This window comes from Malaya genurostris, chromosome 3 (genome assembly GCF_030247185.1).
Source record: "Malaya genurostris strain Urasoe2022 chromosome 3, Malgen_1.1, whole genome shotgun sequence".
NCBI classification, from domain to species: Eukaryota; Metazoa; Arthropoda; class Insecta; order Diptera; family Culicidae; genus Malaya; species Malaya genurostris.
The window spans coordinates 232,243,556-232,255,698 of record NC_080572.1 but is presented as its reverse complement, the minus strand read 5'-3'; the positions used below and the strand labels follow the sequence as shown (position 1 = coordinate 232,255,698).

At 36.8% G+C, this 12,143-nt stretch overlaps 1 protein-coding gene across 8 annotated transcripts in view; it reads right to left on the bottom strand.

Annotated features, from left to right (window-relative positions):
- Positions 1–12,143, bottom strand: part of LOC131435995 (serine/threonine-protein kinase NLK) — a 281,004-nt gene that overhangs the window by 37,758 nt on the left and 231,103 nt on the right. For all 8 annotated transcript variants that reach the window (XR_009230565.1, XR_009230567.1, XR_009230570.1 and 5 more), the window contains one exon: positions 5,107–5,162. Coding sequence is in view for 2 of the 8 variants with exons in the window: in XM_058604349.1 (XP_058460332.1) it covers positions 5,107–5,162 (56 nt within the window). In the remaining 6 variants the exon portion in view is untranslated. The remainder of the gene's footprint in view (positions 1–5,106; positions 5,163–12,143) is intronic.

The following is a 12,143-nucleotide window of genomic DNA, read 5'->3' as shown; positions in this document are numbered from 1 at the left end:
ATTTGAATCCAACGTAAGAAATACGAATAATTTTCCGCGCCGTTTCCAATATTCGAAATGATGAAATTGTGGATTTGGTTTGAGATAAACATGCTTCCAATTGCTTATCTTTGTACACTTTCGACTGTTTCTCTGCGATCGATGTCTTCCACGTCGAAATAACGTTATTCGTGACGTGTGTTCGAGTCCCGACCTGGAAGGATTCTTAGTATGAATAGGTTCGTTGTACTACCTCGCCCCCTCCCCCCTGGTTCAGTACGCTACCTACGGAAAAATCATGTAAATATACGTCCTCCGAGACCGACATATCCGAGCGTCAAAAAGGATTAATTTTTACAGTTGTTCTAACGCATACTCAATTCATTCCGACATAGTTTCAAGTGGTAAGACATGTAATTTTGCACGTCTGCAAAAAACGCAGGGTTAATTTGACACATATTTAAATCATTCTTGTAAAATTCAGTCTTTTCACGATCTGGGTAATGACTTAAAAACAATTCCAAAGAATTCTTAAATGTATTCAAAGAGTTATGAAATACAACATTTATTTTACCACAACGGTTTCAAAAGAATCCCCAAAATAGGCTTAAAAACAGCCGTCACACTAGCTGACCCTCTTAATCCATCGAACATCTAGCCTACTTTCGATAAACAATTTACAAAGATTTCCGTAATGAAAAACTTTTCATCGAAACCCAGCAGAAGACCGATTGGAAATGGATAGTCGAATGAAATTGGGACAGAGAAAACTTGCGGAAAGGTATGATCCAAAGGCATCCTGAATCCTTCTTCAATCCGTGGAATTGTTCTGCTAATTAATCTACAGTGGAAATTTACGATAAAACACATCTTTTCATATTGATTCGACTTCCGGTTCCGGAATTACAGGGTGATTAGTGAAAAAGTTCCAATTTTAAATTACATACTCATTTTTCTCAGAGATGGCGTGACCGATTTCTACAAACTTAGATTCAAATGAATGGTCTTATGGTCCTATAAAAAACATCTGAATTTCATTTTAATCCGACTTCCGGTCCCGGAACTATAGGGTAAAGTATGTTAAAAATTGTATACCATCTCTTAAAGGACGAAATAAATTACGTAAAACAAATTCTAAACTGGTCTAAAAATCAGTCCAATCAGTAGTCATTATCAGTATACTGCCAAACAAACCGATTCCGGCAATCCTGGTTCCCGGTTTCATGTTTCCTCACTTTTCTCAGCGATTGATTGACCGATTTTCACAAACTTAGGTTCAAATGAAAGGTCCTGTGGTTCCATATAGTATTTTTGAATTTCATCTGGATCCGACTTCCGGTTCCGGAACTATAGGGTAAAGTGTGTTAAAAATTTTATACCATTACTTAAAGTGGCGAAACAAAAAACGTAAAAACGGTAGTCATTATCAGTAGACCAAACAATCCGATTTCGGTTATTCTTTTAAGAATCGAAGGAAATTGATTTGAAAAATATCACATTATTATATATGATAGTATGGTTGATATGAGAAAGGGATCATTAGCGAAACTGTATTCTGTAAATAAGTGTCCCATCGATGCAAAAGATGATAGTCGGACGGGGCGAGGTCTGAACAGTACAACGGGTGAGAATATATATTCCAATTAAATTCCTTTAATATATCCTTCATCATCCAGTTGTCAGGTACTACTTATCTATTGCTCTGTTGATGTTGCACCGATTTGCTACGCTTCTACAATTTTCTCGTGGCTTTTAAACATTGACAAATTACAACTCGGGTCACCCCCAGTAATAGTGTCAATTTTATATGAAATTGGGTCCTCGGACGATCTTCCAATAACACCTGCCAGGCTTCGTTTTCGAACTCTTCAGCATCAATTTTTGAAAAGTTTAGTTTGGTTGGTCATTTATGAGTAAACATAATCTACTGCTCCCAAATTTCACAATAGTTTTAGTTCATTGAAAGAGTGAACAGATTTATTGCATCGAAGAATTATTCTTAGGAACAAAACCAGACTGGCAAGTGATTAGAAAACCCAGCAGTTAAGAGGTCATTCGTGGAAGAACTGGAAACCAGAGCTGCGGGTGTCCCTGAAGGTGACAGCGTAGAGGAACAGTGGACGGCGTTCAAGAATGCCTTTACAGAGACCTGGGTGAACTGCGCGCCCGGACGAAGGAGTGGATCACGGATGATACCTGACGGAAAATCGAGGAACGGAGAGACGCAAAAGCCGCGATAGAGCGAGCGAGAACCATAGAAGCGAAGCGCCAAGCCCGCCAACAGTATTCGGCCCACTCAAAGGAAATAAAGCGCTCGTGCAGCCGGGATAAGCGAGCGTGGGTGGACTCCCTGGTCGATGAAGGTGAGAAAGCCGCAACAACCGGCGATATCCGTCTTCTCTATGATATCTCACGACGCCTACAGGAGAAGATCGATGTGACTCTCCGACGGCAGCAGGCAGGTTTCCGTGCCGGAAGATCCCGTGTGGACCATTTTGTCACGTTCCGTATTATTCTGGAGTAGGCTTCCAAGAGTCCCTTTACTTGGTCTTCATTGGCTACGAAAAAGCCTTCGACCGACTCAATCACGAAAACCTGCGGGGCGCTCTAAGGCGCGAGAGAGTCCCAGATAAAATCGTTCACTTCATCGGAACGTGCTATATGAGGCTTTCACGTGTAGAGTTCTGCATAATGGAGTCTTGTCTGACCCTATTCGGGTAGTCGCTGGAGTGAGGCAAGGATGTATTCTATCACCGCTACCGTTCCTCATCGTGATAGACGAGATAATGGTTGGTCACTATGGAGCATCTCAACGACCTCGATTTGGCAGATGACGTTGTTCTAGTATCGCAACGGCGCTCTGACGATCTCGTCGAACGCTCCTCAGCAAGACTAAATCGTTGGATGTCAAAGTGAAAGTGAAAATCTCAGTACGACTGTAAAATTATAAACGACAGTATGGCACAGCGAACCTAACACTATATCGTCATTGCCAGGGCTTCTGCCATGGTACAACAAAATGTCATACGGACATACACTGTTTAAATTATAGTAATTCACGTGCAAACACGTCTGTTCAATGAACGATTGCCTAAGATGAATTGTCATGCTTTGATTGTGATGGAAACCACAAAACAAATTATTAACAAATTCCTATTAGACAAAAATTTAAATTCTCATGTAATAAAATTCAAGTAAAAATCATTTACTTATTTGGGGAACAGGGAAAACCCCGAAGGAGATCAAATATTGCAATTTCTTTTTTCAGCAGGCATAAAACACCCTCTTCTTTTGTATCAACAGATTACAATGATCCACCAGATACATTTTGGTTTCAAGCTAACAATCAAAGCTAAACCATTTATCCTTTAACTAGTGGTATTAGATGTACATACATCAAAGATTTAGCAAAACCGGCTGGCTCGACTGGCTCTTCTAAAACACAATTTTTCATCTAATGTAGCTGTTAGTCAATGAACAATAGGTACATCCGTCATGTCATCCCTTTTTTTAAATGCAGCATTTTTACGATTTCAATGCGTTGATGAGCGAATATATCAATTGATAGCTGTCAAAACGCAGAAGATATCGATCTATTTTTTCTTAATAGGATTCTAAATTCTTCATGATCTCAGCTGGTTTTTAGCCAATTTTATTTCCAATGGCCCAACTAAGCTATGAGGAATCATCCTTCTACAATTGATCTGATTCTTGCAGATCATTGTAATATTTGGATTTCAAATTAAGCAATGATTGATTCAATTAGTTATATATACTACCACCTTAGAACTAATCAGCTAGGATGCAAATCTCATATCGAAACTAATGCAAACCCTGAAATTTTAATAAATTTTTTTAAAATTTTTCCCGATGTTACCTTGACACATTGCCATCAATTTTTCAAGTGTTTTGAATACTTATTCTAAAACTTAATAAAAATCCAAAAGAAGCATCCGGATTATCATTATTTTTCCAAATTTTCATTGTGCTGATATGGTAACAACTAAGAAAGCTCTGATGCTTTCTGATTGATTTAAAACTGCTTTCGAAGGCTTAAAAATCGTTGGACGAGACTTGGGGTGCTGTTTAAAAATTTACAAAAAAAACCTTATTTATTTAAATTGTACTCTGTGGAGTGATTTCGAATTGGGTGTGCGATGATGTTTTAAGTTTTGAAAATTGACGGAAATATTCATGTAATTATGAGTGGAATGCATAGTGTCGTAAACGAGTACTACTACTTTCAGTTTTTATATTCATGCAGAAGTTGATATTCGTGGGTTTGAGGAAGAAAAAAAAACAAGAAAACTATTCACAGCGAGTACCGAGGGCTGACTTTTTGCGGATAAGTACACTCTCTCTACGATGCTACATCAACTACCGTCGTCATACAGTGGAACTTTGTTATAGAGTACTTCATAGTTGCACTACTGTTTCCAAGAAATTTCTTCACGTTCTCTATATGCTTCCATCCGCCTGACGAAAGACTTTACCATGTCAGCAGGATACTGCCGGTGATGGAAAACAATTTCTCAAAGCAACGGCGAACGACGCAACGCTGGCAAGGAGCGCGTTTCGCTTGTTTTCCTCTTGTTTCGAACAAACTGAGCTAATGGGGATACACTTGTTTTCGCTTGAGGCAACTTGCTGAAGTAAACTATTTTTCTCAGATTGCGAGAGTTAGAATGGTTTTTGTGCATAACGTTGTGATTTTATGTTTTTCCCCGTTTAAAGTTAAAGTTAAAACTGCTTCCAGAGTTCGTGCCAAAGTTTCAGAGGAGGAGTGTGTGAAATCTTTCTAAAATAAAGAATAATTTGCCTCCGAAGGAAATCCTATTTGGCATGGAGCACATAAAAAATAAGTGTTAGAAAGTATAGTAGTACGATCTTGGCGCATTTTGCCAAAAAGTAGAACGATGGCTGATACCATTTTACGAAGCCAAATGCAAAATATGAGTTGCAATCAACCGAGTCTAGATTAGAGATATTCCCGTAGTGCCATTTTTCTTTTTTGTTTCAATGCAGATGAGAAACACGTGGATTAGCTGAAACAAGCTACTGCAGAGGCTTCAGAAAGTAATTTCATAGTTAATGGGTATGCAAATTTCAGTATTATGAAAAGGATACATTTCTTGGAAAAAGTCCAAATGAGGTGGCTGTAAGATGTCGAGTGCTGACAGTACCTGAAAGTAGAGAAGAGAATATGATAAATTAGCAGTGTTTCAACGTCAATATTTTAATTTATACAAGGATAAAATTCATTTGATAGACATGCTCAAGCAAACAGCTGTTTGCAACAAGGCGACCCGGTTGAAGATGATTCATCCAGTTAACCCCGCCAGCCAATCTGTCTATGGCTGACCTTGCACTGAAATGACTTTGTAGTCCCACGTCCAAATATTTCGAACAGCACCCGCCGTTCACATCCTACTGAACTAGTTTCTTCAATATCAATTCAAATCGACTGCCTGTGCGGCGGGTAGCGATCTGTTTGGCATGGATCCAACATGCGACGTCGGCCCATCGTTTTAGTTCTCTTGAAAATGCCGCCTACAGGTCGGTATGTCGTCAGAAAATTGTACGATGGTGCGATTTTCAACTTTCTCACGTCACTAGTGTGAGCTGTATAGCACAGAAATTAATTTATTGTTGCGAGAAAAAACTATCCTTGTGTATGGGTCGCTTGTCAACAATTATTACGCGACGGGAACCAAGTGTCAGAAATTCGCTGTTACGTTCTATATGCGTCATTGTTTGCGTCACACCATCGTTTTTTTTTTTTTTTTTTTTTTTAATAACTATTTATTGGAATATGAGTTAAAATTAAATTATTAAGATTTAAATTGGGTGTTCAGCCACAAGTGGTGACTTTTCAGCCCTGTTATATATATATGATTTGGTTATTACCATGAAGACATCATTTGCTTCCGCAATTCTGAGATTTTTGTGTAGGGAAAATTTTAAACCTACTTGTATTGTGTAATGGGGAAAAGGATCTTATATACTAACTTACTAACTAATACAGAGAGCGAATCGATTCAATTGAAGATTGCATCGATTTTTGTCGGAATTTGCTTATAATATTATGTGACATTACATCTAATGGTTCTATATTTGTGAGTCTGTGTAACTCATTTGTACTAAACCAGGGAGGACGCTTCAGAATCATTTTCAGAATTTTATTCTGAATCCTTTGAAGCGTTTTCTTCCTGGTGGAACAACAGCTTGACCAAATTGGTACCGCATAAAGCATGGCTGGTCTGAAAATTTGTTTATAAATTAACAATTTGTTTTTTAGACAGAGCTTAGAATTTCTGTTTATAAGAGGATATAAACATTTAATATATTTATTACACTTTGCCTGGATTCCTTCAATGTGATCCTTGAAAGTGAGTTTTTTGTCATACGTTAAACCTAAGTATTTAGCTTGATCAGACCATGTCAATTCCAAGCCATTCAATTTGAGAATGTGATTATTGTTTGGTTTTAGAAAAGAAGCTCTTGGCTTGTGAGGAAAGATAATTAATTGCGTTTTTGCTGCATTTGGTTTAATTTTCCATTTTGACAGATAATCACTGAAAATATTTAAACTTCTTTGTAGGCGACTGCAGATCACTCTTAGATTTCTACCTGTGGCTAACAGACTTGTGTCGTCACAGAATAGCGATTTCTGACAACCAACGGGTAGATTTGGAAGATCAGAAGTGAAAATATTATACAAGATTGGAGCTACACTCGAACCCTGCGGAACACCGGCTCGTACGGGTAGCAATTCAGATTTACAATTCTGATAGCTAACCTGAAGAGTACGATCAGTTAAATAATTTTGAATCATTTTGATCAAATAAATAGGAAACTGGAAATCAGACATTTTTGCTATTAAACCTTTGTGCCAAACACTGTCGAATGCTTTTTCTATGTCTAGAAAAGCAACTCCAGTGGATAACCCAGAAGATTTATTTGATTTTATCATGTTCGTTACTCTGACAAGTTGATGAGTAGTTGAATGTTCATGACGAAATCCAAACTGCTCTGGTAAAAAAATTGAATTCTCATTTATATGAGTCATCATTCTTAACAAGATAATTTTTTCAAAAAGTTTACTGATAGAAGAAAGTAAACTAATTGGGCGATAACTTGATGTTTCTGCTGGGTTTTTATCAGGTTTTAGGATAGGAATTACTTTAGCGTTTTTCCATCTTTTTGGGAAGTAAGCTAATGAAAAACACTTGTTGAAAATTTTAACCAGGAGTCTCAAGGCAACATCGGGAAGATTTTTAATAAGAATATTAAAAATTCCATCATTACCAGGAGCCTTCATGTTTTTGAGTTTCCTAATAATTGATTTAATTTCATCAAAATTCGTCTCAATAATGTCATCGTGTGATAACACTTGGGTTGAAATATGATCATACTTCAGTGAGACTTCATTTTCAATAGGACTCACAACGTTTAAATTAAAATTGTGGACACTCTCGAACTGCTGAGCAAGTTTTTGAGCTTTTTCACCATTTGTAAGAAGTATTTGGTTTCCTTCCTTGAGAGCAGGAATTGGTTTCTGAGGTTTCTTAAGAACCTTAGAAAGTTTCCAGAAAGGTTTAGAATATGGTTTAATTTGTTCAACTTCTTTAGCGAAATTTTCATTTCGCAAAAGAGTAAATCTATGTTTAATTTCTTTTTGTAAATCCTTAACTATGTTTTTCATAGCAGGATCACGAGAACGTTGATATTGTCGTCGACGAACATTCTTCAACCGAATGAGCAGTTGAAGATTGTCATCGATGATAGGAGAATTTAATTTAGTTTGAGCTTTGGGAACTGAAAGATTTCTAGCTTCGATAATATAATGATTCAAATTATCAATTGCTGTGTCGATGTCCGCAGAATTTTCTAAAATAGTTTCATGATCCACATGATTTCCAATGTGAGATCTGTAATCCAACCAATTAGCTCTATGATAGTTGAAAATAGAACTAATTGGATTAATTATAGCTTCGTTGGAAAGTCTGAATGTTACAGGAAGATGATCTGAGTCAAAATCAGCATGAGTAATCGATTCACTACAAATGTGACTTTGATCTGTTAGAACCAGATCAATTGTAGACGGGTTTTTCACGGAAGAGAAACAAGTAGGATTACTGGGATGAAGAACTGTAAAGTAACCAGCTGAGAGTTGATTATGAAGTATTTTACCATTACTGTTATTTTGCCTACAATTCCACTGGACATGCTTAGCATTTAAGTCCCCTATTACGAAAAATTTCGATCGATATCTTGTAAGTTTTTGCAAATCGCCTTTAAAGAAATTTAATTGTTCGCCGGTGCATTGGAATGGCAAATATGCTCCAGCGATGAAATAAATTCCATGAATGGTTTCAACTTCGATTCCCAAGCTTTCAATAACTTTAGTATTGAAAGAAGGTAAAATTCGATGTTTAATTTGCCGTTGGACAAAAATGGCAACTCCACCACCAATTCCAGTAAACCTGTCAAATCGATGAACCACATAATGTGGATTACTTTTCAATTTTACATTTGGTTTAAGAAAAGTTTCTGTCACAATGGCAATATGAATTTTGTGAACTTTGAGAAAATTATAAAATTCATCTTCACTCGATTTCAAAGATCGAGCATTCCAATTTAAAATATTCAAATAATTATTTAACATCACTGTTAAATTTTAAATTCATTATAATATTATTTGCAAATTTCCATCCGATTTGAAATGCTTCAAAAAGTGATGAAGTCGAATTCATTTGGATGATCATTTGAAAAAGTTGATCTTGTAGGTAGATCATTTTATTTTCAGTTATATCGCCTAAATCGACTTCATTTAAAGAAGCGAATGGCATTGAAGGAATATTTGTAGGTAGACTGCCATTAGAAGAAGATGATTTGGCCGGTCTACCTATTAATAAATTGTTTTCGTTAGAAGAAGAACTGCAAGGCGGTCCTGTGTTTTGATTATTTACATTAGAAGAAATAGGAGATAGATTTCTACCTAATATACCAGCATAACTGACATTAGAAGAAGATGATGACGAGGTCGATCTACCTGTCAATAAATTGTTTTCGTTAGAAGACGAATTGGCAGGTGCCTTAGAAGAATTTTCAGGTATATTCTGTAAATTTAAGGTAGTTGATTTGACTTGTTGTCTAAGCGAACGAGCGTTTAAAATTTTTTCCCTGACAGGACATTTCAAATAATTGGATTTATGATTTCCATTGCAATTTGAACATGAAAATTTATCAGTGGTTTCATTCATTGGACAAACGTCTTTCGAATGCGATTTACCACAATTCAAACACCGTATATCCATATGACAATTTTTGGTTCCATGACCGAAGCCTTGGCAACGACGACATTGCGTTAAGTTAGCAATACGATTATGCCGTTTATAATGTTCCCAATGAATTTTAATGTGGGAAATGAAACGTACTTTTTCTAAAGTTTTCAAATTGTTTACATCACTTCGATTGAAGTGTATTAGGTAAAGTTCATGGGAAATTCCAGAGCGTGGTTTAGAAGTACCATTCGCTCTTTTTTTCATAAGTATTACTTGGGAAGGGGCAAAACCAAGCAATTCTTTTAGTTCATTTTTAATTTCATCAATACTTTGATCATTTGATAATCCTTTCAAGACAGCCTTGAAGGGTCTGTCTGATTTTATATCATATGAATAAAATTTATGAAGTTTTTCGGACAAATATCGAATAAGACGTTCGTAATCTTCCAATCCATCCACCAAGACTCGACATTCTCCTCTTCGTCCGATTTGAAATGAGACTTTTACTTCCGGGAGAAAAGTAGAAAGCTCAGTACGGAATGCTTTGAAGTCGGAAATCATCACCGTCACTGGTGGCATAGATTGATGTTTCTTCCCAGAACGACAAGCGTCCATTTTGGGAATTTTTGAAGAATTTTCTTCTATGTCGCTACAATCGGATTCAGGAAGAATCTCGTAAATATTGTTAGACGGCATAGGATCAACGGAAGGGAAATCCGTCCGTTGTCTTTTATTTTTACATTCAGATTCTATAAGATCGTGAATGTTATTAGAAAAATGTTGAATAACGGATTGTGATTTATTCCGTATTGAATTATTTTTAGCCTTAGGCTTGTTGCCTTTCCGGTTGGACGCAGGCATTTTTGAAATTAATGAAATTTTAAATTAAATTAACTAGGCTAAATTAGTCTTCGATTAGACTCCTAGCTAGCCTTAAAAAAGGCTGATTAATTTCTTAGTCACTCTAATATCACTCTTTGTATCACTTAGTCACTCTAATATCACTCTTTGTATCACTTAGTCACTTAGTTAGTGATTCAGGTAGCCTTGAAAAAGACTGAAGCCTTGAATCAATGAAACTCTAGGTAGCCAGAAAAAAATTCCAGGAGCCAAGAGCTATACGCGTGCGGTGCGAACGACTGTTCAACACCGACTGTGTCACACCATCGTTTGTTTTGTTATTGTGAGGGTAATAGAATGTACGATATGCGAACAAGGCAAACAATAATTAAGTTATTGTTCTGGTGATTGCTTACTATCAACAGCTTCCGATGACAATAATGCGCATAAATTAATTACTGATTGATTGAATGAAATCGAATATCGCATCTAAATATTTATTTAGTCGGTTTCAAAATAACCAAAAAACTCTTTTTACCTGGAATTAAATACACAAGGATTATTGTACAGGGTGATTTTTTAAGAGCTTGAGAACTTTTTTAAACAATAAAACGCATAAAATTTGCAAAATCTCATCGGTTCTTTATTTTAAACGTTAGATTGGTACATGACATTTACTTTTTGAAGATAATTTCATTTAAATGTTGACCGCGGCTGCGTCTTAGGTGGTCCATTCGGAAAGTCCAATTTTGGGCAACTTTTTCGAGCATTTCGGCCGGAATAGCCCGAATTTCTTCGGAAATGTTGTCTTCCAAAGCTGGAATAGTTACTGGCTTATTTCTGTAGACTTTAGACTTGACGTAGCCCCACAAAAAATAGTCTAAAGGCGTCAAATCGCATGATCTTGGTGGCCAACTTACCGGTCCATTTCTTGAGATGAATTGTTCTCCGAAGTTTTCCCTCAAAATGGCCATAGAATCGCGAGCTGTGTGGCATGTAGCGCCATCTTGTTGAAACCACATGTCAACCAAGTTCAGTTCTTCCATTTTTGGCAACAAAAAGTTTGTTAGCATCGAACGATAGCGATCGCCATTCACTGTAACGTTGCGTCCAACAGCATCTTTGAAAAAATACGGTCCAATGATTCCACCAGCGTACAAACCACACCAAACAGTGCATTTTTCGGGATGCATGGGCAGTTCTTGAACGGCTTCTGGTTGCTCTTCACTCCAAATGCGGCAATTTTGCTTATTTACGTAGCCATTCAACCAGAAATGAGCCTCATCGCTGAACAAAATTTGTCGATAAAAAAGCGGATTTTCTGCCAACTTTTTGGTAATAAAATTCAATGATTTGCAAGCGTTGCTCGTTAGTAAGTCTATTCATGATGAAATGTCAAAGCATACTGAGCAAATAATAATGCATGAAAATCATAACCTCAAAAAATCTGAGCAAATACTAATGCATGAAAATCCTAACCTCAAAAAAATCACCTTTTACAAAAAGTCATCTTTAGAGTAGAGTTGCCTCATTAGAAGAGTTGCCATGTTAAGGTAACATGTACATATTTCTAGATATAATCAAAATGAAGTACATCGCGTCTCAGAATTTTACAGTTGTTTTCTTTTACTTTTATGATTTCAGTTTTGTGGTTCGCCTTAGAGAGTGTGCGTCTGCAAAAAATCACACTACGGGGGAAGGGTCATGAATTTAACAATATTCAACAATCACTGTTCAACCGAGGCCCGAAGGGCCGAATGTCATATACCATTCAATTCAGCTCGACGAACTGAGTAAATGTCTGTGTGTGTATGACATATATTGTTAATCAGTTTTCTCGAAGATGATCGAACCGATTTTCACAAACATAGATTCAAATGAAAGGACTTGCGACAGTTCGCTTTCACATCTCATCCAAGTCAGTCGATACAACAAAACCGCTTACGTTCGGTACGGAACAAACCAAGTACAGTATTGTGTAGTGAACAATAGAACGACCTCGAAAATGAGTGAACCAAACGAACAAAAGCTACCGCC